At 40.8% G+C, this 26,105-nt stretch overlaps 1 protein-coding gene across 5 annotated transcripts in view; it reads right to left on the bottom strand.

Annotated features, from left to right (window-relative positions):
- Positions 1-3,618: 3,618 nt before the first annotated feature.
- Positions 3,619-26,105, bottom strand: part of LOC124154548 (RNA-binding protein 24-like) — a 106,530-nt gene continuing 84,043 nt past the window's right edge. For 4 of the 5 annotated variants that reach the window (XM_046528352.1, XM_046528355.1, XM_046528354.1 and 1 more), the window contains 2 exons: positions 8,672-9,189; positions 3,619-5,877 (listed from right to left, as the gene is read on the bottom strand). In XM_046528352.1, coding sequence (XP_046384308.1) covers positions 5,768-5,877; positions 8,672-9,189 — 628 coding nt within the window. In that variant the 3' untranslated portion in view covers positions 3,619-5,767. The remainder of the gene's footprint in view (positions 5,878-8,671; positions 9,190-26,105) is intronic. The other variant, XM_046528353.1, reaches the window with a different exon arrangement.

Raw genomic sequence — 26,105 nt, 5'->3', positions numbered from 1 at the left:
AAGCTATATACTAGAGAATGGCTAGATCTTCATAGGCTCAGCGCTCAAGACTGTCTTTTTCATATTTCTCGGTTATCTTGTAGTGTTTTGATGTAAAATACTCGGATTTTGTAATCCAATCACTGTGAAAACCGCCAGAAAATACTCTGCAATTATAGATTTTCAGGTAATATTGTCTTATTGGGATTTTAATCGGAATTTATAATTAATGAAGGACATTTATTTATGTTCAAAATCTTTAAAATATGTTTTAAAAGTTAGTGAATGGCCTATTTTGTCTTTTTGTGTTATTCTATCTTTTAAACCTCTCCAGATACAGCCAATTTGATGTATACACTGCATATGCGTTCAGCAATCGCCCACTTAATCAAATCCGCTCATCTAGGAGCCCAAGAGTACGCTCTATCATACGCTCAGCTGGTAAATAGCCGAAGCACTAACGCTCACCTACGAAGCATGGAGAATTGAAGGTGAGCGTTTATGCTCCACCTACTGCCAGCTGAGCGTATTCGTATAGTTGGGCTTCTAGATGAGCGAATTTGATTTGATGCAAGATTGTTGAGCGCATATGCAGTGGAGGTATCTAATTCATTAACTCAGTTAATCATGCAAATTTTTACTTTGATTCAGACGGTTTTTAATTTTAATTTCCGCTCAAGGCGTTTACCGAGGCCATGGGTATAACGCCCACTGATTGAAAATCTGAAGTCAAGGGAATGTGCGATATTCTGTTGTACCTGGAAAATCATGGAATGTCAGGAAAACTGGCAAACGAGACTGGAAAATGTTTTAAAATTCAAACGGTGAATTTTCCTTGCCCTTTTACACAAATGTGTCTTTTATTAATTTGGGCATCTCATTCCCTACATACCGTTCATATAGGCCTCAATAATTGTTAAAAGTAATTTTATTCTTACAATAATCCTAATTTGATACACGGTAAATCGTTAATTGCAGTCACTCACCGAGTGAGCGATTGAATCCGAAAGTAGATTTGGGTATTTGAGGGTAGAGCTCACCCAGCCGTGTGAATTTCAGGGACGCCAGTTCTCTTACCTGGACCACCTCAAACTTCGAGGATTTTGTTTTTTGGGGTATCCGAAAGCGGGGTTTGAACCCGGTCCCTTTCAATCAGTAGCCAAGCGCCCTATCCACTGGGATATCAGATTTTAAGCGAATTAGTCTGGGAGCCGTTGGAGACTCGGAGATTGCGCGATTGTAGCTTGGCTTAGATTGCTTGATCAATTGAGAATGGATATCTTTAAGAGCGACACAGAGAACATAGTATTAGAGTCACACTATATTTCCAGGTCCGATAGAAGCGATAAATTAAGAGAGATGTTTTGCCGAACGGATAGATATGGGAATTCGTTTTTCCCCCGAACCATGAAGGACTTTAATAAACGCTGGTCCCAACCTCGTTAGAGCACTGCATTTTTTTGTTGTAAACGGCTGATGTCCTAACACACCCTGCCACACGCCTTTTAGGTGGATCGCGGGGTATTATGTAGATACCACTGTCCAAAAGGGACCTGAATCTCATGGTAATGAATAAATTATTTTATAATTTACAAAGATGAGCGTTCAGAAAAAACTTAATACATAATCTTAATAGTAATGTGAGAGGAATGTGAGAAGTCGGGAAAAGCCAGGGATATTAGTTTGGAATTTAAGTGGTTTTCCTGGCAGAGATTTCACTGTGCTCGATGGGTATTCACCGGGCCCACATCACTAGGTGGACGACATTAGTGCAGTGTCCACGTGTCATGCATTGCACTTGGCCTAGAAGGCGAGAGGGTCGTTAAAGCGAGAGCACTTGCGCGGTCGTAAAGTGTCTGTGTCACTCGCACGCACACTAAGTACCTCCCTCCATCTCCCCTGCGATGCCTAGAGCCTCGTGTGGGCGGCTGACATGCGTTCCACATCGCAGCCTAGTGATGGGGGCATATTTCACGCCGCCAATCCCCTCCTCCACTGTCACGTTTAATAGAGTTTTTAGAAATAGAGTTGCCTTGGACTTCCTTTTCTACTTTAAAAATAGAACCCTTAAAAAACTCCTGTACTAAGTCGTTCCGCTCATTATTATTAGTTTTACCCATCGGATTTATTCACAAGATGTGTATATATATTTTTTCATGACTTTAAAGGAAGTGCTTCTTGAGACATTGGGGATATTTAGGAATATTTAATAGCCAGTTCATATTTCATGGAATATCTTGGCATTTCCTACTTTTACTCAAGATTATGGCGCGCTCATTGAAATGAAAAAGCGTAGCAGTCAATCAGAATTTCCTCACTTGGCTTCATTTTTCATTTGCTATGATTTTTCCGTCAAACAGAGGTGGCTTCGGTTTTATTATCCCTGCTGTAGGAGATTTTACTTCCCGTCAAGTCGGTCACTTGCTTTTCATGTCATACCGATCACGTGTTCAAAAACCGGATTTTAAAATAACCCGCGGCCCATCCAGTTTAAACCTGTCCATAGTCATCCACATGGGCTCGAAACGTACGAATTTTTCAGTTAATGTGCAGTATTTTAAATATAGCAACATTTTGAAAAGCTAAGAATCCTTAAAAAATAGTCTTTCATTTAAGAGCAACGAAAAGAATATATTTCTACGTACGATTAGGCAATTGTTTTCTTTTACTGGAATGTTCTATCGATATGAATATGTATAGTAGCTCTAGTCAGAGTTCATAATGCAAATATTAAATGTCTTCTAATTTCTAGTTTTTTTCAGCAATTCTGTTTCTTTGAAAGAACATCAAGCAGGCTGGCCGGTTAAAACTTGTCCATAGTCACACACAGGGGCACGTGAAGAGCGTAACTTCATCTAATGTCTGGTGTTTTTATATAGCAAAAGTTTGAGAGATATCGAGCGTAAGAATGCGTGAAAATAGTCTTTAATTTAAGAAAAATATTTCTTTTTAGCATGTCACGCAAAATTTTACTTATTTTGATTTTTTGTCTTCTCAATGATTCAGTCTCTTTTAAAGAATATTAAGGAATGTATTCTTACAGAGTTGTACAGAGCTCAAACGAAACACTCGCGCTCTTGCTGCAGTTGCGTTCAAAATGGCATACAGTACATGGCATACTACTAGATATACCTGTTTTCGGTTCATTGATTCAGAACACTGAGCACTGCTATTGGTAAAATTAGCTATCCGCATTTCTCCATGCATTGATAAACAAAACTCTTTCTTTCCAAGTCCTGTGTAATTTTTGCTTTGGCAATCGTCAAGAACTCTATTAAAAAATTAGAGTTGAGTTCTCTCCAATTCTCAACAGAATGTTATAAGGAATTAACTTCGCACAGAATGATTTTTGTAGCTGGTTTGAATAGTCAGTGAGAATTCAAAAGTTAAGTCTCTCAATTCATCATTTGTTCATGCAAAAATTGCGTATTTGATCTTAGCGTGCTAAAACTATAAAATTCAACCAGGAATAGGCTTGAAAAACAAGACTTATCGAATTATCAATTATGTCTCACGAAGTAGTTGATGGTCACATAAATATCTGAATGCTTTATCAATCACGCAATCTTCGTGCTGCATACGAGAGGAATAATTCTTATGGTTCTTTTCAGTCAGAAAATTCTACAGAAAAACAAGACGTATATCCTAGGCATATATTTTATATAAATAAGTACATAGTAATTTAACAATTTATTATCTCCTTCTCAGGATAAAAAGAACAGTGTGAACATAATCACAGCGAGACTAGAGAAAGAATATAACAATGAAAAATGGCGCGTGAAAAAAACTGTGAGGGTGGCTCCCCTGGTCGAGGAGCCAACTGCTGAGCATTTTATTTATTTTTTTGCTCTAAATGTATCCCTGTCACACTTTTTGTCCTTTCGCGAAAAGTCTCTTCTTCGATTTCAGCACAGCTTTCCGATTCATCGAGCACCGATTTAAAAAAAAGGGAATAAAAATCCAACATTGAGTTACATTAAAAAACAATTGGGAACCCAACAAATAACGCTCCGAATCATCCATGTGCACTCTTTATCTCAAGTAACTCTTAACTCTGTCTCTCCCAAAAAAGGTTCAGTGGATCACTCGCGTTGGTCCTCTCTTCTTCAATGGCATTTGAAGGACGAGCGGGAATCAAGCGTTGACGTGCGAAGACCCACTTGGAGCGTGGCGTACTCATTAGGTATGGTTTTTTTTTGTTGTTTTCTTGTTCCTCTTCGACCACACTCGCGAACCGTTTCCATGGAGAACCAAATCACACTCCCCCCCCCCACCATTCATCACCATACACCATATCACAAGTACGTTCAGGGAGTTAAAAAAAAATACCTTTCAACCGTGCTCCTTTCCTGTGAAAACGTGTGAGTTCAAATGCTCGAATTTGATCAGTTCAAAAAGATTGTTTTTGTGTTATCTCAATTTTCGGTTCGAATTTAATTTCTTTTTTTAAACCTGTTTTTCATGTTAGCTCGTGGAAAGGCGCATATGAATGATGACATCATACTTTCAGTATGGAGGTTTCGCGACGTTTTTCATACTAGCTACTGTCGCCTACGTTTCTCTTAACTTCTTGAGAAATCTATTGACATTAACATTTTTCTCAATACTTCGTTAATTAACTACGTTATTAATTTTTTATTATTTTGAATGTTTCATTACGATGACCACGTCAATTCTTTTAAACATTTTGCGCGTGGATTTACTTATCCTTAATGATAGTACAAGCAAACATAACAGCCTCTGTTCTCTAAACTCAACGTAAACGTACTACATTTAACCATTGTAGGTCCCCTTCCCCATCTTAATATTATTTTTAAAAAATATTTTTACAACCCACACCGTGGCGGGTTAATCGGATGCCACCGACAAATTAAGCAATGCAGTGTCTCGTCACCGATGGAAACGGCTTTTGGTCGTTCTTACCTCAGTTTCACGGAATTCCCCATGGAAACAATGAATGAGATTCATTTAATTGAAATCGCCAGAGGCTCCACCTCGAGGCAGACGTGGTACACGGCAAATTTCATGAGAGATTTCGCGTTGCTTACCATCGGACGAATGCTACCGTGGACATCCGATTTGAGCAAAGGGAAAAACTTTTTTTTAAGATTACATTTAAATATATATGTATAAATGAATATGTTTTCGCATCATTCATAAGATGAGATTGTACATACCTACACATACATGCATGCATATTTATATATTATTTATGCGAATTTACAAATGTCCATTTAGAATGGTTGAAATAATGTGGCTTCTCTTTCTCTCTCTCTTTCTAAACATTAATCCTACAGAGTATCTTCTTGCTCTCCCTCCATTAACCCTCCCTTCATTTCCAGTGCAACAAATGTTATTTTCATAAAGTCTATGGGGACCAATCCCCATTCGTGTCACCTCACTGTATTTCCGTATCATTTTAATAGCAATTCCTTCTGTCTCCAGGGCATGGTCTCCAAAGCAACAATACCCCCGACTCCGGCACAATGTAGGTGACGAGCAGCTCTCAGCCCATCGCCACCAACTCTTTGAAGGCTGGAGCTCGGAAGTGGGTAGCCCCCACTCACTCACTGGAAGGACTACGTGTCCTTCGCCCCTTTCAACGTGGTCGCGTAGTCGAGGCATGTGCTCCCGTCCCCTTCAGTTGTTTGCAAGTTGTCGGGGAGGAAGTAAAACTGGAAACCAGCCACCGATGCTTTTCCCGTCGCCGCCTCTTCCGCTCCTCCTAGGATCGGCTCTCCTCGTCGTGGGTTCGAGGCTGTCCGCTGCGCTGGCATCCAGTGCGGCTCTATTGTAGCCTCGCCTCTTGCATTTGGCCTGGGTACGAGGCCAATGGGAAGGCGGCGGTGGGCAGGGCCTGTGGCAGTGCTGCATACGAGTACGGGGTCATGTAGTTGGCTGTGGGGAGGAAGAGAGCGAATGGTTGAGTTTTGCCATCATTGTGTCGAGAAGAGTGTCAGAATTCATTGCATGCGATTTTTGACGTTATTCAGCATTAAGTTGGCTTCATGCACTCAGTTGTTGTGATGTTAGTAACCACCTCACACCGTTTAACACCATTTTTTTGGGTTCGTTTCGTCTCATGTACCTTGGTATTTGGGAATATGCAAGTGAATGGCACTTAAAACACAGACCAACAATGAAAATACTTTTTTACTGAAAATACCTTATTCTTATGCTTTAAAAGTTGCTGAATCCAAATGTGATGGTTTTAAAGTTGTATCACCCACCATTTATTCACATTTTACAGTTAAATTTATGAAATCAAGTAATATTTTTAGAATTTAACAGATTTTTTATAGTTATAATAAAATTGAAAAAGTAGGCCTAATGAACGAGGATAATGGGGATTACTGTTGGTACTTCACCGAGAAGTTCATCAGAGCGATTCATCGCAGAAAAAGCTACACAACAAGCTACAAGGAAACAAGGGAAAGAAAATATAGACCAATTCCAGTTGACAAGTGAACCCTGTATTATCACGCTGTAGTAAATACAAACAATTTTATCACGATGTAGTGAACAATAAATACAAACAATTTTATAATGTAACACAGTGTTTCATTGATTTCCCTGTATACCATACAGGGGTATTAGACTAAATATTAAATACATATTGCTTGGAAACTATGGGCGATACAAAAAACTTTGGCCAGATTTGGATTCGACACATCAAAATCTATAAAGATCAGCTATTAAAATAAATAAAGTTTTCAAACAAAATTTTTTGTTGGCCTGTGTAATGCATCCTTTACAACCTACAATGGGATGGGATCGGGCAGCCATTTAAATTTAAAAAATAATTGACTCGCAATTTTCCGCGGCGTTGATTTGCAAGTGTTTCCGTGGCTTCTGGGTTTCACCGCGTGGGATTTGTTGGTGACCAGTTTCGCCGAGATACCGAGCATACCTGGGGTGAACCCGGAAACTCCAATTTATTTGACCAAGCAGCAGTCGTTGATTAGGAAAATGGATATTATCTCAGGATAACTTAGGAAGCCATAGAAATAATCAAGACGCCGACCAACTAGAACTTAGGACGGCTACCCTATTCACAGCTCGTGGAAGAGAACCATGTGCGAAAGAAACAAACTGGCTAATCATCTTCCAGAGTGAAGGAAATAACACCAATATGCGCTGTAAAATTCGACGAAAAAATTAGGGCAATGGAGTTAAGGGCACTGGTTGGAAAATGAGAGAAATTGTCGTCACCAACAAATCCCACGCGGTGAAAACCAGAAGTTATGGAAACATACAAAAATCGGTTATGAAGTTGGTCATTAGGATTTGCATATTTTTCAACAATGTTTTTATTTTTGTATGATTGAAGTAAAGAATATAAAACTGAAGGCGCGTCATCCTTCGCTAGATATTGGATTAGGGCTACCTAATGAGAAAAACTCTTGTTTTATCGGCCGTTGATCGCCGCCATTGGGGTATTCCTAATGAATGAGTGGTATCATAAATTTCGATTGAGGGACGAGAATACTTTTATCACTCAAAATAAATACTGTGAACATAAATTCATAATAAAGTTTGAATGTATATAGCCAATTTCTTACAGTACTACTACTCAGTGATAAAGTTAAAATCGGGGTCTCCAGTGATGTAGTTGCCAGAAATTTTCAGAGAATTCTGGCAATGAACGACATCAAAATTAAAAGTGAAACGTCTTTCTACATGGGAATCGTAGAGGATTTGTATTATTTTTAATTAAAATTTTATGTTAATGTTAGTTGCATGCAAAGAAAATTAGCACGGCGTTAGACTACATGAAATGAATGCCATACGAAACCTTTTATTTAAACTGATCCGCGTCGATGAGAAAGGAATATCCGATGATTGGTATTTAAATATAAAAATATGATTTCTTTGAAAACATTTTCTCAGTTACTATATTAATCTAAATTACTTTATGATTATAATGAATGAATAGCGCCAAAACAATGTCGGGAAAGCTATCGACTGGCTTTCTTACTAATTGGCAATGTATTTATGGAGATGGTACAGTCACTGTGTCCACAAAAATTCCAAACAGGACTCTAATAGAATTCGGACTGCTTTTAATGACATCCACAGCCAGTCGGAAAAGCAACCAAATTTTTTTTTCCTTTTTGGTGGCCTTCCAGATTATTTTAGACTCTGTAAACAATCGCCAACGTCTCATAAGAGCCCACACAAAAGACAATTCTACGTGTTTATAACATAAAGGTCACTCGTTCCTCAACAGAGGTTTCCAGAAGAGATCTTTGTTTTGTGATTTAGCATTCTGACCATTAATGGTGTAATATGTATCTGTTCTTTACCCCAGGTTTCCAAAAGTTGTTTTCTTTTGAGCGATATAAATTCTAAGTAATCTGTACGGATATTGAAAAAAGTCAGATTCTATTGTTGAAAGTAACGAAGAACGTAACTACGACCAGGGCTTCGACTCTTAACAAGTGACCCTTAGATGATAATCAAAACGTCGCGTCGTAGCCATGTTCGTTGACTCATTACTGCTAAAAGACATTGACATGCAGTCATTAATGATTGGAAAGCTATTAAAAAGGAATCCAAATGAAGGGAAATAATATCACCCGTCAAGATTTGAGAGGAATCTACCTGCAGTAGGCCTAAGCTCGAAGGCGTATAAAGAGGTGAGGGAAGGAGCGACACGGAGAAAGAGATAGAGAGAGAAATTGAGACCCACCGTACTCACCAGCTCCGCCAGCGTACGCAGAGTACTGATCGAAGCCGTTGGGATACTGGCCGGGGTACGCGCCGGCGGCGACCGCGGCGGCGGCTGCAGCGGCGGCGGCAGCTGCGGCCGCCGCGGCCGGCGAAGGGGAGGACGCGGGCCCGCCGGCCCCCCCGCCAGCGGCCGAGGACGTGGTCGAGGGCGTTGGGGAGCCAAGAGACGCCGCAGCGGCGGCGGCGGCCGCAGCGGCCGCCGGCGAGTAGTCGTAGAAGGGGTTGCCAGTGAGCGCGGACATGCCCGCTCCGGCGCCCGCTCCTCCCGCGGCCCCACACCCGGCGGCCGTGCCAGCTCCGCCCAGTCCACCGCCTCCGCCGCCACCGGGCCCGCCGTTGCCGGCGGCGGCCGCGGCAGCAGCCGCTGCAGCCGCCGCGGCGGCGTGCGAGATGGACCCGTGGTGATGTCCGGCCAGCTGCACCAGACCGGCAGGGGTCGCGGTCAAGTAGGGCGAAGGGTAGACATAGCTAGGCACCCTGGTGGAGGTCAGGAAGATAGAGTTAGACCACGATTCTATATCTATATCCTCTCTTTCAACGCTACCGTGATTTCTCGGTTAATTGAACCAACGTGCATGCAGCATATGTTTTGCAAACTACTCAAGAAAAAAATAAAACACGTGTCACAAATCAGTCCCCATTAGTTCAAGGGTTAAGTAAACCTAAAAACAAAACTCCAGCAAATCCATTAGGACACGATGTGAGTCTATGGAATTAAATAATAAAACTCCTGAGAAACTTCCATCTGATATTATTTTGAGGAAGTAATTGCAATTCTTCAGACTTTTCTCCGCAAGAATATACTAGTTTTATTACATTGAAAGCATTACGTTAAAAGAAATACATTAATGCTGCCTCCATGATTACATAGTTCATAAAAGTGGAGTATAACTTTTCATATGACGAAAGCATAGATTCCACAATATTATAATTGTAGGGTATGACTCAATAAACTTATCAAATTGATAATTATATTTTTCATATTGATTTTTCTCACGGTAGAAAATTTTCATGGTTCATTTTACATTTAATGACATAAAATATTCTCATTGAACTCATTTTATATTGTAGCCATACATTAAAGGTACAGAGATTGAAGTGCATGAGTTGAACTCAGTATTTCACTCGGGAATTATTTTGGAAGTGTGAGTGAAGAGACATGGCGGGAGTAGTTGAGCACTCAAACCACCACTGAAGTCATGCACCACCAAAAGAGCTCAGCACAATAAATAAAGTATTAACTCACTAATGTAACCCACACATAACTCTTAGTGTATGCTTCACAAAAGAGGATTACTTAAACAAAAGTCTAATCTATAACGGACCCACAACTCAATCCGTGCAAAGAGAAACAGCAAGTTGAAGAAATGTATACGGTATGAGTGATATCTCAAAACCAGTGAAGTCTTCATTTCTAAGAGCACTCTTGCATTGCATTGATGTTTAATTCCATTAAAATAAGACGGTCGTCATGAATATTTGTGGTTTGATATTGCCTAAAAGGAAAAGAAAGGTTCAAAGTAAGTCATTTTACTCATTCGGTTGTGTGCATAGGATTGTATAACATACAGCAGGAAGACACTGACGATATGGCATCAATTTCACAGTCATGAAGTTTGTGCATTACGTAGTGACAGCAAGGGCATTGATATCTCGTATGTTTTGAGGAAGGAGTTGGGTTGATACTTAGGAATAAATGATGTACTCTTTTGTTTCAATCTGTGAACATAAGGTAATAGGATATCATCGTTTGCTTGTGGTTAGGGTATTTTTAGTAAAAATTTAATATTCTAAGTTTAATAATATAAAATCAGGTTTCGTGTTCCCCTGAGGGTAAAGTCTACGCTTATTGCCTTTTCAATAAGGTTGATCATACTCTAACTAGAGTCATTTACTAGAGTTCGATGATAACCATTCACGGATTTACTCGTAGCACTACGCGCGTGATGTGAACAGAGATGTAGTATAATAATCGCATTATTTTTTTCGTCAATTCCTAGCTAGGCGGGTCAGCCTGGTAAAATAACTAACTGTAGAAGTGTATACAACTCGTAAAGCCTGTGATTTTTGCGTTTTAATCCGGATTTTCTTCTCCGGCCCGACTCCACAGAAAATTTTTAATATGAATATACCTATAGTGTTTAAAATTTTGAAAGTCGGTGGTTTTTTCATCGGAAGTGTTAAAATATTTATTTCAATGCTTATACTAATAGCATCTTTTCTGGATTTTCTTCTCCGGCCCGACTCTACAGAAAATTTGTAATGTGTAGTGTTTAAAATTTTGAAAGTCGGTGGGTTTTTCATCGGAAGTTTAAAATATTTATTTCAATGCTTATACTAATAGCATCTCTTGCAGGAATTTTAAATATAAAATATCCATCACTACAGGTATTTCTACAGGGTCTTATTGTTTTAAACGCTTAACTTACTGTTTGGTACATGGTGAAACAAAACCCAGTACTATTCCACAAACTTTTATTTTTACTGTCAACTAGTTATGACGTTTACACCGTCATTATCAAGCCAATTACTGTTTGGTAATTTAATTTAGGTTTAATTGTTCTAGAGAGTGTCAAACTGATGTGTTATTGCTTGACGTAATTGAAGCTGCCTCCTATTACTCATCTCTAAAATATTGTTGTCAATACAGTGAGATATTTTGGGATAACTTTTTTTAAATTTCAATACCTCCATTAATACTCGTCCATCTACACCTATGGGAAACCGGAGATATACTTTCATCTAACTATGAAGGTTTGAATTGTGACAATCTTGGTTCCGAAATCATTTGGTTTATTAAATGTCTTACCACGTAAAAGATGATCGCGCATCACATGCAACCGTGCCTTCAAGTGGTAAAAGTTGCTTGCATGTTTTTTTAGTCGCACAAGGGCGCATGGATTCCGATGCAAAATTAATCTCATCGGATAAAATAAAAAAAGGGTTGATTTTAGTGATTTATACCTTAAATTTTTCGCGGCGGCCCAGGGGCAATTCTGCTTGATGGGTCGAGAGTTCAAACCCGGCTGAAGCTTTGAGACACCCCAAAATAAATTTACTCAAATGGCAAGATGGGCCATGGAAAAGAATTGACCCTCCCACCCTGACTGTGAGCATTTCAAGCGCATTTTCCTTAGTCCGGGGCGAGCTTCACCCTCACCTATATAAACCAATCTTATGATTGAGTCACTGGGTGAGTGATGATTCTGAATTTTTGTCGATTTCGTTTGTTTGATTTGCGGCTTTCTCGGGCTTGCCACGTGTTGAATCTACTCTTTTCTCCTTAAATGTACGATACCCGCACGTATAACTTGTTATGCGTTTCACGGGAATGTAAGGGGCCACTTCCATTTGGCATGTCTGGCCTTACACTTGAGAAAAAGAGTTCGGGTTAGCGTGGTGGCCGGAGTGTTGGCTTCGCACCCGTGGGCGGTTCGAATCTGGCGGTGGCAGAGATTGCCCGATCCCTGCTTCACTGGTTTCTGAATGGAATTTCAAGTACAACACTCTGTCCATCGAATGGGACGTTCAGCCGTGCACCCTTAGGCGCCTTTCGTTAATAGTAATCTAATGCTGAAGACGGGTTTCTCTGCTCCGTTACTTCTTTTACCCTTTCCTTTTGACTCAAATGACCTCAGCTGTACGTCGCCTCCTCCAAGTACCAAACCAGACGTCGAATGAGGAGAGGCGGCTCTGTCGAGGCGTATGTCTGCTCCTCCCGTATCCCACCCTGAGCCTCTCTCCGCCGTGCCATCTAAGGGCATTCTGTTCCCTCGCAATACGCTGCTCACCCACCCGCACGCGCTCCAACAGCTCAAACCCTTTTCATCAATCTTCACCCACTCCTCTCCGCGGGAGGGCGCGGGCGGCGGGCCGCACGCACTACTCCGTTCGCCTCACCGCCTTCAGCTGTTTCCTCTTCGAGGAAAAGCGAGCCGCTAAATTAGTTTGTTTTCGACTGGGGAGCAAGAGGTGGGGAGAGGCGGTGGTGGTGAAGATTTGTTTTTCTTTTTTCAATGCTTTCTTTTTTTATATATTGGGACGAGTGGGTGGGGGTGGTTAGGGGTGGGAGCCTGGAGGGGTTAACGAACTCCAAGCGATGAGAGACTGGAAGGCGGGGGAGATGGCTGGAGAAGGAAGAAGAAAGCCAGTGAGAAGGAATTGGACCGGTGTGTGATTTTGGCCATGGCTGACTTTTATGGCAATATGTGCTTCTTTTTCTTAGCGTCGTCCTTAACGCCCAAAAGATACGGTTATCGCTGGTCTGGCCTCCTTATTTTGTCACCATGATACACCCCGAGAAGATTATGGCTATCATTTTAACCAGAGGTACAAGGGCCTTCCTGCCGCAAGGGATGCATTTCCTTTGACGTTGGGAGGAAAGTAGGAATTCCTAGAAATTCTGACTCTCAGCCAGTTGGAATGGGAGCTTCGCAGGAATTATATCTAGTTGCACCCGTATTCGTTATGATTCCAAGGTGATAAGAAGTTTTCATCTCTCGTCCTCCTGCGTACTGTTTCTTTCCAAGAGAACATTTACGGTGTATTCCTATATGGTTGAACATGGTGTCAAGTATTCTGTCTTCGTTCAAGGAGAAATAGTTCATCTCACTAATTGGGAATTTTTATGTTCTTCGAAACACCGGAAAAATTTTTACATTGTGTTTAAGCTTGTTATTAAGATATTCTCATTCGTTTTGAGCCAATGGCCATCGGAACTTTTTGAATTTATGTTGAGGACATATAAAGATACTATTACTGTCGCACCCCATTATTCTTCAGACTCCTCGAAGTAAAATTTATCGATAAAGTATGGGCACTATTTTCAAGTAAGCTTAATCACGGCGCCATAGTCATAGCTACACACCCGAAAGGCCATTGCATAGCTCCCGAAGCGATATTAGTACCCTTGCGTAGTACTTAATATTGGTTAAAAAAAAGAAATAAAAATAAAGAAATTTAATAAATTGACTGGCTGAGTGGCACTTAGACTTTATTAAAATTCTTTATATCTCGGGGATAAAATGAATTCCTATATTCGTTATAATGAATTCCTATATCCGTTATATAATCCGTTTGACAAAATATCTCCCTTAATTTTGCGTCTTTTATTTGTGTTAGTCACATTATCGAATAGCCAAGAAAAAATAATCTCTTAAATTCGTTTTGAAGAAATTTGGTTACCTCCATGTTGAATTTTGTAGGTTACCCATCCTTTACACATTCATGGTCATGCTGATTGTTAGCAGTAGTTAGATACATTATATTTTGATAAAAGTGCTACCATGAGACTTCAAGTTATAATATTTATAGTTTACTTGCATATAAAAACCTATCTATCCTATTCAAAGCATCACTTGGAGCGGTGAAAATTTATTCTGTTTAACCTCGGTTAGCAAAAAGTAGAATATTCCATTAGTTTATATGAAAAACATAAAAATTGTAGAATATTCCATTAGGGTATTTATGTGCAGAAGAAAAGCAAAGAGATATACTGATTGGAGGGCCTGGAAAAAAACCAAGATGATTTGCGGTGTCAAATGTGAGCAAAGATAACTAAAGGAGGAGAGTCCCGTATTTTTTCAAGGAGCGAAATGATGGCGGACATGTCAAGTGTCACTTTGTGAAAGGGTTGTGAGAGGGGGAGGAGAATGGAGGGGTGGGAGGGGGGGAGGGAATGGATGGGAGTGGAGGCGAGAGACGTCTCGAAAATGCTTTAAAGGTGTCTGTCTGGTGTTCATCTGCCGTGAAAGAAAAGGAGCATTTCTCTCTCTCTCTCTCTCCCTTGCTCTGTCTTCTTTCTCACGGTTCATTTGCGAGGCGACGGCTCCTCATCCCACGCCCCCTCTCGCCCTCCTCCACGCCCAGCCACCCGCCGAACCTGCCCACGGCGGAGATGCGCTGGAAGGAGAATTCTTCGCTTCCAGCTTTTATTTTCATCCTCCTATCTCACTCAATAAGGTTGTGACAAGTTAAGTCGTTCTCAGAGAGAAGATCTCTTGGATTGACCGATTGACACTCATTTTTACCCATTTATCCTAGTATGCGAAATTTTTCCTAGCTTTATTTCGGATGGCATTGGCAGTGGTGTAGCCAGAAAACGAATCCGGGGGATCGGGTTGGTGTGGTGGCTAGAGTGTTGGCTTCCCATCCGGCAGGCTCGGGTTCAAATCCCGGCAGTAGCAGAGAATTTTCAGAGACTGCCCGATTCCTGCTTGAGTGTTGTGCGGAGGACATTTCAAGCGCAACACTTCGTCCGTCGGATGGGACGTTGAGCCGTGGTCCCCTATACGCCTTTCGTTAAGAGCAGGCTAACACCGACGCCGGGTTTCTCTCCACCCTTCCTTCCATACCCTTCCCTAATGGCGCAAATGACCTAAGCTGTCGGTCGCCTCCTCCAAATACCATACCATACGAATCCGGTTTTTTTAAATTGTTCTTTGCTGCACACCAAAGGAATAGCCTATGAAAAATTAATGTGATAAAAAGTATGTGGTAAGTAATTGGATTCACCCTTACATTTATAGATATTTTTGCCAGGATTTTTTTCTGATGGTCAATTTTTATTTTGTTATTAAACTTTCAATATTTCCACTGGACTGATTTTCACTGGACGCGTTCCGTAGTTACAACAACAGTCTCAAGTGCATCATGTGGAGCCTAGTTCTCCCTTAAATATGTCCTACTGCCGAAGGGTTAGAGAAAGGTTGGAGTTTGGGTGTCGAGAAGTGAGAATATTGAAGCTTCCACCATTTCGGGCCACATGTGCAAGAATTTTATTTTGAATTACGAAATAATTTTTTTTGCCATTAAATCAAATGTGTCGTCTGGCCTGTTGGTGTTTTCCATAGCTGTTGTAGAGCTGACTCAATAATTTCACACATTGAAGTCATTCCTTGATCTCTCTGTCTCTGTCACTCTTTGTTATCCTTAATAACACGCCTACTTTTTCCTCTCCTCTTAGAGTTTTCTTGCCTAGTTTACCTACAGCTTAGGCGTCATCTTCCTTTTAGCGCTTAATACGTCTTCTTTCCTTTTTTCTGCTTTGTCTTGAATTTTTTTCGACAGCTTCTTTGACTCGACTCGAGGATTGTGATCTTTTTGTTGTTCTGAAAAGGGGGCAGACACCCAGACTCTTATAGAAAAACTGTGCTTATTCTGTTCTCACCAGTTGAGAGCTGAGAGATCTTTTTGGGGAGTGGTTTAAGGTATCACTAAGCCTTCACTCCAACTAAAATTGCCACGACAAAATCGACAAAAGTATAATTTGGTTTATCATCAATCCGATTAACTATTATTTTTTATTGGTTCATTACTCGATTTGTTCATTAAATATGATTTCACAAATTAACTGAAAAAATTGAAGTACGTAATTCATATCGTGTGATTTGGCATGTTTTATTGCACGGAAGTTTTTCTCGTGTTCCCTTCATGTAACTCTCTACGTTACATTTTATGGTATACGCCCAATTTTGCGGAAGTCCACTCTGAAAACTTCCTCTGGTGTACATTCATGGTTAGATTTATCTTCCTGCCCTTTTTTGCTGTTCATCTCAGAATTCCCTCTGAATTTTTTATGAGAGCATCGCTCTGAGAATTACCTTTTCTCAATTGCTCAAGCATATCGCGCAGTCTCCCAGAATCTTAGAGGTTCCAAGCCTAATTCGTTTAAAATCTGTGTTATCCTTTCTGAGGAAATACTTTAATGGTAAAAAGTAGAAGTATTTAATTTGAGGTACAGAAAAATTTTGTCAACGGTCTAATACAGAAACCTTGAATGACTGATCCAGTAGGAGGTATGCGTCCTCTTAATCCTTGCGTTCGAGTCCCTGAGACACATCTATCGCCAGTAAGAACGTAGAATTGTCTCGATGACCTCGGGAATTTTATTTCCTTTCGTTTTTGCAGTCCCCTCCCCAACCTTTTCATTTTCATTTTTCATCCTCACTCTGTGATTTTTCATCCAGCGCATTAAAGGGAAGAATGAAAGAATAAAAAAACAAGGGAACAGCGACTCCCGCATTTATAAATACCCCAAACAATGTATCCTCCCCGAGGTCCCTGGAAGTTGGAACATGGCCCGCGTGGTCCACTCTCCCCCCCTCCCTCGGCAGCTCTTTAACCACATATTACCCTGAACTGAGAGTGGGGGGTGGGGTGGAGTAGGGGGTAAGATGGATGGCGTGGGATGAGAGAGAGTGTCTGGGTCGCCGAGGTTTGTGTCTCGCGGCGGTCGTTGGGGGTGGGGGGTGAGGGGGAGGGAAGGGCTGCGGTGTGGGAGAGACGATGTTTTGGGAGAGGGTGGAGGATTTAGATGCGCAGGAGATGATAAGATATGGGCGTGATTTTTTTTCTTTCTCTCGGAAACCAAAATAAGAACCATGGGTAGAGGATGGGGGTTCATCCCATTTGGTTTCCAACCGAGAGAGTTCGTTTTTGGACCAAGGGTGTAAGCGAGAAATTTTATAAAGGGTAATGATTACTACTATCATTGCTAACAGGATCTCCCTAACTAAGCGCTCGACTTAATATCGCCTCTCCTCCCTTCTAAATTCACTCCCTCCCTCCTTCGATCATTAGTATTTATCACGCAACAATACTTGATATGCCTCTTCTCTCAGCTAATTGAATATTTTCATTTCTCCTCTGGTAATTTTTTTATTTTTTACGTAATTATTTTATTTTACCCCATTTCATGTTTTAAAAAATACTTTTTCACTTAAAATTGGCGTCACGACTATGTGAAATTACGTACATATATAAATATGTAATTAAGTACATTTAAAAAATAAATTATTAATCAGACTATTCTGTCCCTGGCTTATTTTTCTCCTAGAATCACATGTAAATATTTTTAAGCATTAAGAAATGTTTACGGTTTGACGAACTAAGTGCCATTGTTTGAATGATGAAGAATGTCTAAGTGCCAAATCCGGAGCAAGTGAAGATTGGAATCGCGTTACAATTTTTTCAACCAAATATAATAAATAAGGCTGAAAAATAATATTATCTCATGGTAAGAATCGATTATGTGTATGTGCTTCATCATGATGACTTTGAGGTAAATACTTAATTTTACCCGTAAGGACTGATTAATTTTGCGAATTGTATTGAAATACGCAAATTGAAAGCAATGCCACTGCCTTCTCAAACGCTTTGAAAATACGTTAATTTAATAATGGATTAAATAGAAAACAGGTTTGATAAAAATGTTCACTAATTTCTTCCATTAGCATAAGAAGCTACCATCTATGAAATTGCCATTATTTTAAACTCCATAAATGCGCTTGAGTATTTGTTTTGAATGGCGTAGTTAATGCGGGGACTCCTCTCTTGGAGGTCCTCGTGGTGTGAGGGGAGAAAGAGGATGGGGGAGGGAAATGGTCTGGCCCAGGGATCGGTATTTCCGCTTTGCTCATGCCACCGAGACCCATCATGAAGGCGACTAACTACCTTACACCCCCCCCCCCCCTCATCATCCTCTGGTGACTGCGAGCGCCGCCAAGGAGGACGCGGCGTCTCGGTAAACCCTCGCCCGTACCTTCTCCTTCCGCGTTGTATCCGAGAAGAAAAAAAAATAAGGATCCTAAATCTTTCCTCTCCGAACAAGCACTTTCCTCACGATACACTCTTTGATTCTCGCCTCCCCTCGTTTCTTCGCGCACTGTAGGATATGCCGAATACCGTTAAGTACCTCATGAAGCAATGCGTCACAAAGCAAGAGGAAAGAAGGCATTAAAAATACCCAAACGTATTAATCTAGATTTGGGATATGCTCCAAACGCGGTCAGGATGCTGCTCTTTTTTTTAAATCAGATTGATAGTGGAATTTCTTCGAACTTTTATTTTTACCAAGTTTTTTTTATTGAACACATTTTCTTGCTACCAGCGGAGTAGTTTTATTCTACCATAGACAATATTTTCAAAGTATATTAATTGGATTTCATGTCTTCCATACATATTCCTTGAATAAGCTGTCTCAAGTGCTCTACCGGGGCTTCAGCTGATGACTCTTCTATAAATATACTGTGCTAAATAATATATGCGGCATTGAGCATGGGATCATTGCACTGGACTCGTTACAGTTGAATAACGATACTATATACTTTACTATAATCTCCTAGTGAAGTAAAAAAATTGCACTTTCGGCCGTGATACGAACGATCTCTTGGGTATGGTGCTCTAACATAATGCGTGTGAAATTAATATGCTATTGGTTATGATTGATTAGACACTCTTTCCATTGATCACATTTTTTCGCATTAGGTAGCGATTTGCATTATAAATCTTTGAACTCATTTCAGAAAAACTTTCTCTTCAAAATGAAATTCGGTCCAATTCAAATTTCGTATGTTTCCTTTAAAATAAATGGGCCCTTTTGTCCCGACTTTACCTGATTTTAAGCTTGATGCGTGATAATATTAATTCCATCGTGTGGGATTAAGAGGTTCTAAGTTCATTATTACTTGTACTGTGTTAGCAGACCTCTTTCTGAAGAAGTTCACTCATACTTAAATCCAATCCGATCATCTGATGATTCTCTACAAGCACATACACTCAAATCTTTCCCACAGCATGCTCTGATTCAGCTGGCACCAAGAACATTGACGAACTCCTAAATACCCTTGATCAAGTTTCATTACAATTAATTCAAAACTGATTTGAGCTAATTAGATCTGATCTAAACCAGATCACTTCCTCACAAAAACATGCTGGAAATTATTACAATCGCGCACTTATCCTATTTTTATTTTTAATTGCAACGCGTTGTAAATCGCTCAACCCATACAGCTCAAAACCAGCTCATATATTGAAATACTGCGAGGAGGTCATTTTCATAAATCCCTGAAAATCATTCTGTGGCTTGCACTAATCCGTACAATCCAACGTAAACGAGAAAAATTAGGACCGGATATTTTTTCCTGGTTGTATTGTGAATCGAATCTTTTACACTTTTAATTTTTTTCATTTAATTTAAATTTTTTAAATTGTTTTACACATCAAATTTATATTCTCGATGCATTAAGTTCACATAAAGTCTCTAGCTTGAATTTCCTTGTGCCTGAGCACATACTTACATCAACATAAACCCTCAAATTCCACTTCTAAAATGTCTATTTTTTGAGTGAGCAAGCATGTCAGTGGTTCAAAGAGTAAAATAATACCCGTAGAGTGTCAGCGGAGTTACTTATGAAACGTCAGCGTGCTTCTCGTCACTCGGTCGAAATTGAAATTTGTGTTTACAGAGCGAGCACGCGGCGGGCGAAAAAAATGGACCACCTTCTCTTCTCGTTTCCAAGGGCTTGTGCACATCTGCATTTCGGCGTCCTCCCCAAGGACCGGCCCTCCCTCACCCCACGTCACTTCCGGTTCGTCATCGCGCGCCCATCTCCCGCGCCATCCGTCAACTCCCGCACTTCGTCCTTCATCCGCGCTCGCCGCAACATCATCTATGTTTAGAGCGAGTGACAAGTTCGTCTTCGGAGCGATTCCCGGCAACCTCGTGGTATTTCGAAGAAAAAGGTTCGGTCGTCGAGTGCGGCCTGGAATGATTGGAATACTGGGAAGGCAGTTTGACTGGAGAAATCGCGAGGGAGGCATGAGAAATTAGTTGGCGAGGGCTTTACACATTCCAGATTGTCTGAGGCTCACTTAGAATGTCTTAAGAGGACGTATACTAACTCCCTCTCGACTGGTCCTCTTTAGTGAAGAATTACTCACAAGAAACTTGAGCTATCATCTTGAAATATTCAAGGTGAACAGATCAGACCCTATTCAATTTTGATCTGTATCTCAAATATTAAGATATTGAATCTGAGAAAATAATCAAAAGGGAAAAAGTAAATTTATAAAAATTTAAAATAGAGGCTGATTTTGACAACTGTCTCAAGGCCATTTTACACGGACACGTATTTTTGCAGGTTAAAACTGCATTAATTTCTTATTATATTGTGCAATTTCGCAAACACACTAATTAAATTAGAGAGGGTTTTTTTTGGCTTCTCACGTCCATGTATTCTAGCAATTCACCGCTTTAAACGACGCATTTTTGACTGCACCTACGTACACACGTCAGATGGTCAAATTAATGCACCGTGTTAAACGGCCTTTACACCTTGAAAATTTCAAGATAATATCGAACGCGAGTAATCCGTCACCAAATAAATGACCGGTCGAGCAAGAGGTATGCATCCTCTGACGGCTCATTCCATCTTGCGATCGGCTGGGTTATTCTCGAAAGTTTTGGCTTTAGATGGTTGACCTTTTTGCTTTTGCAGTATTTAAGCGTGAAACAAAATGGTGGGAAATGGATTGTTTTCTTAAACCCTTCCACCTCAGTTTTTTTTCTGAATATAGTGCATCAATCCTCTATTTATTTGTTTTGTAATTCTTTTTAAATAGAATGTTAGGTAATTAAATGATGATTTGTAGTTTGTAATCAACAGAGAAAAGTGGAATAAAAAGTGATTATTAAATATCAAGAACACAGCTATCGTTACTCGTATAAAATAATTTTATTACTTCCAATGCATCATATTTCATGACATATGAGTTACTTAGGTACATTGTAGATGTTTTAACATGGTTAAACTTTATGTGCATTGTTTTAACATTTTTAAATTTTCAATATATTTACATTGTTCCCCTGAGTAGCGCTAAAATCATGAATATCTTAGCGCGGTTTGGCATCGGAAGTTGATGACGAGCTGGACTCGTCATTACAGAGCAGGGGGTTAAATGGTGATAATTTTCAATAGCCATTGGGTGAAGGTGATGGGGAATATGATCTGTCTCCCTGTAGGCTCGCTCGATTAAAAACAGTATTTTTATATGAATCTTGGCTTCCAGGCGTTCCTCCGCACTACTCATATTAAGAACCGCAGCGGAAACCTCAGATCAAATTGTATTTTTATTTACCCAATAATTACTGAAATGTATCACAATTAGCTAATCTCGCCAAGTGATGTCATTCACTTCATTGATGTTTATCTAGACCTCTGTAATATCTGTAGTTCCCCGCGGAAACCGAAGGAATGAACTAATATCAAATAATCGTAACTAGAAACACATATCACGGTAAGATGGGAATTGAGCCACTCAAAGTGCCCTAATTGTTAACATACATTTTTCGCGGTAACCCAAATACCCTTGGGTTTTTATGTAGTTTTCAGTAGTTTTCACCAACTTGAGAGAAGATAAATCTTCTGGAGCTTACGACTAAAATAAGCGTAAATGCGCATGTAAGACACCATATTCTGGCGTCTTCCAGAACCGACTCAAAAAATAAGACGTATTCAACGAATTTCCTTACTTCGCTGGATGCGAATTTCCTTAAAATAGAGATGAAATAATGTTGGCTCAAGGCGCTAGTCGACAGCTGCTGGAAATTCCAGAGTGTCGTGCTTAGAACACCTCATTACCGACCCGGGCTATAATTGCACCATTGGGAAAATGGCCTCTTGAGACATGCGTTATACGCAGGTATGCTGCTCTTCGCATGAAGAGCTTTCCACTTCTAGCTCTCCATCCTTTCCCCAAATAATCGTTCTCTTATGAACACTTAGGCCCACTTGCTTGTACTCAACGTCACCTCCCGTGAACCGAATTAGAATCGCCTGTCATATTGCTTAAATGGCAATTGGGATGGTGAATTACTAACGAAATTTACGAGGGAAGATGTAACCACCAGATCGCTACGTACACTCTTCTTTCGTTGCTTGGCTCGAGAAAGATCGAGGAAGGGGCATGTTGACATTATACTGCGGGTCATGATATTGCCTATTGTACAAATTTGGGCGTTACACTACTACCTTATATATGTAATATCTCGAAAACTTTGGCGATTTTGCAGAAAAACAACGTGTTGTGTGACAACAAAGTTAGAGGCCGATTGGAGAATCGTCTGACGGAGCATCAACGGCACCTCAGGCTCGTACAACCAGAGAAGTCGGCGCTCGCAAAGGAAGCAATTAATCATGACCATACTACCAAGAAGTGGTGGAAGAAGTCAATCGAGATCCGGATGTCAAAAAGGAAATGTTTGTACCTAGACCGAGGGTTCCACATCAGCCAATCATGGCACCTAATCATTAGCCCTACCCACCAATCACATCTAACATGACCCCCGGGCGATCGTATGTGACCCCGGTTGTTCTATCCCTTCATCAGGCTGCCCTGAAGATGGCGAACAACTCGCTCTTCGAAACTTTTGGCGATAACGGAGTTTTTAACCCGAGTGGAAGCCTGAGAAAGATTCAACTGGTTTTATACGTGAGGTTATAACGTGTTAAAACGCGTTGCGGGTTAAAATAAAAACAGGACAAGTGCGAAATTTTAATAATTTCCAGCATGTTTTAGTTAGGAAGTGATCTGGTTTAGATCATATCTAAATGCTTCAAGCAATCTTGAATCAATTGTGATCAAACTTAATCAAGCCTGTTTTGAAGTCAGTGCAGCCTGGCTGATATACTGGGAAACACTTGAATCTATGTACTTTCGATAGGTAAGGGCGGAAAATTAACGTGTCATCGAATCGTATTTAAAAGAAAACATTGAGTGCTCACGTACGCCGGGAAAGAGTCTCTTCATACATTTCCTCGTCGTACATTTCCCTTCCGCCTTTCTCCTCACCCCACCCCCCTTCTCTCTCTCTCTCTCTCTCTCCCTATGACCCCCTCAAAGCACCCCTCCCCTAATCTCTCTCCCCGCGCCACCTGCCCACCATCTCTCATCCCCATGTACCACTTACTTTCGAGGGAGACCAAGAGGGGTCCGCACCCACCCTCCCTCTCTTAGCGCCGAAGCCTTGGGCCATTTCCTCCTCCCTGACCCCCCACTTCCCCACCATCATCTCCCCGCGCATAACTTCATAACAAGTGAGCAACAGCGAATGCACCGATGGGCATCCAACCTCCGCACCACGAATATTACAATGGAGGACTCTTCACTCCGCTACTTAGAGGCGCTGACACCCACCGCGTATTTTAATGGGTTATACTAACGTTGCACTTCGCGTCTCTGACGGAAAGAGCGTTCCGAATTTCTCAGAGAAATAAGCTAACGAGGGGTGTTAATACACGTTTATGTTCGTGGCGTTGTGATCTGCCAAATTTACAAATATTAAATGTTAATTCACACGAGAATAAACTAAAATGGTAACCTTCCACACAATTTTATTTACTAGATTACCGACCCGGTATCGACACGTAGTGTCATTATATAATAACCTTGATAATGACACTACGTGTCAAAACCGGGTCGGTACTTCAGTAAATAAAATTGTGTGGAAGGGTACCATTTTAGTTTATTCTCATGGATATAAAATATTTCCACCAGATTTCGCCGGACGCTGTGAATTATGTCAATACTCTATTGCGAATATTAATAAGAAATTGATCGCTTTGCATTTGCATCGCCGTGCTGTGGGCTTCTTTGAAAACCGATTTAAACAAGTGAAATTAAGATAAAGACAAGACTAAGTGGAAACATAAATCAAGTTTCTACGGGATGGACTGGAACCGCCTCTCAGTAGTCTCCTTGACAGGGATTTTAAATTATCTACGTTATCGTTGCCTCGGCGCATCACCGTGATTTCATAGCAAAGGTTACTCTTGTATCATGGGGAATGCAAATTGAGACTAATCGAGGAACTTCTTGACATAGCATCTTTGTTCACGTCGCCGCCATCGGATTTTGGTGGCCATTTTTGACGTAATACCTATATTTAATTTTAAATTCTGAATAAAAATGGAGATACAGTTCAAATCATAATAAAACTGTTAGAATATTTCATTTTCATATGGTTCTTAGTTGTCCTGAAAATTTCAGCCTGACAGCTTATCTTAAAGTGGATTAAAATTTCGTTGTAAGATTTGACCCGGACAAGACGACAGAGAATTAAGCGAGAAGCGAATTTTAAAAAACTTTGTGGAATATTTTATGTTAGTTCAAGTTAGTGAGAGAATATAAAAGTTCAATAGTATGCTCGTTTTAGAAAAAAAGGCATTGAAAAACAATTGAGTGTAAGCATGTAGAAGTACTTGGGAAGACTCGTGATCTGGCTACAATGAAGCGTCGAAAGAGAACCGAGATTGCTGCAAAAATGGAGGGAGCGTTTGAGATGGGGTGAGGGGATATGTAGGAGGAGAAGAGATGCAGTGCATGTGAAAGTGAAAGGGAATGGGGGTTGGAAGGGTTGAGGGGGGGGGGGTGGGAGTCTGCTGCGAGAAAAGCATTTACATTGGCCGAATGGAAAGTGCGAACTGCTGCTGCTGCTGAGATGGCGGGGGAGGGGGGAGAAAAATGAAATAAAGCCCCCTCCCACCCACCGGAGGAGAAGCGGGAAGGGTGGTGGAATGGGGGGGTTGGTCGAATGATGATATTTATAGACGACGGTTGGCCAAGGAGCAAGGCAGAGAGCCTTCCGAGAGAGAGAGAGAGAAATCTTTTTGGGCTGCGTGGCTCGAGACTCTCGCGCTTGCCTGGACGGGTTGTATGTAGGGTGGGGGCGAGCCTTGGATGTCTTGCGGTATTCCTCCTCCCCCTTCAGTGACCGCAAAAGTTTCTCTCCTTCCCCCCCCCCCTCCTCCAGGATTGGTGTCGCGAAAGACAACCGAATGGACGTGGCGGCCATTTTGTCTTTGGGTCTCTGGATCCTACCCAAAATGGAGGACTTTTTTATGCCTTCGTTTACCGCCTCCAACGCAGAACTCTTCGAGTAGCCCCTCTTTGCTCTATCAAAATATGTGAATATCTAGATATGAGATTAAGTTCTTTTCGAACATTATGTTTTATTCGTCGAAGAGTGTATAAATGAATGGAGTGTAGTGGTCTATAAATATTTATTCGATGGAACACATGAAATTTTATGGAAATCCTTTGTGTATTTAAAAGGAGGCTGATCATTTATCTGTGGTATAAGTTTATGTTTTGGCTTTGCCATCTTTGATACAACTAATAAGCTTTCAATCACATGATAAAGTAAGTAAGGAAAATATAAATATGTGTTCAAAATTTGTATTTTGGAGACAATAACCAAGAAGTAAGTTATCAGCTATGAAAGAAAATTCGATAATTTTTCACAATTAAAAATTTTAATTGTTAAGAGAAAAGTTATTTAATCGAACGGAATCATTCCGTGATTTTGAGGTACACAATTCTTTTACCAGCCCAGGATTGTGAAAGAACTAAACTGCCATCGTGTCGGAAAGGGCGTGCTACGACGAGGTGAGGTTTGGCGCCACCGTGCGGCGTCGTAATACGCTTTGCTCCGAACAAATACGTGGCGTCTCGCGGGGCAGTGTCCAGATATTTCACCCACCGGTCGTAAGCGCCTCGTTGGTTATCTGCGGCTGGGGAGGGTGAGAACCTTCGCGGATATATTTCACCTCGCC

The sequence above is a fragment of the Ischnura elegans genome, chromosome 2 (genome assembly GCF_921293095.1).
Source record: "Ischnura elegans chromosome 2, ioIscEleg1.1, whole genome shotgun sequence".
NCBI lineage: Eukaryota > Metazoa > Arthropoda > Insecta > Odonata > Coenagrionidae > Ischnura > Ischnura elegans.
This window is presented reverse-complemented; position numbering and strand designations above follow the sequence as displayed.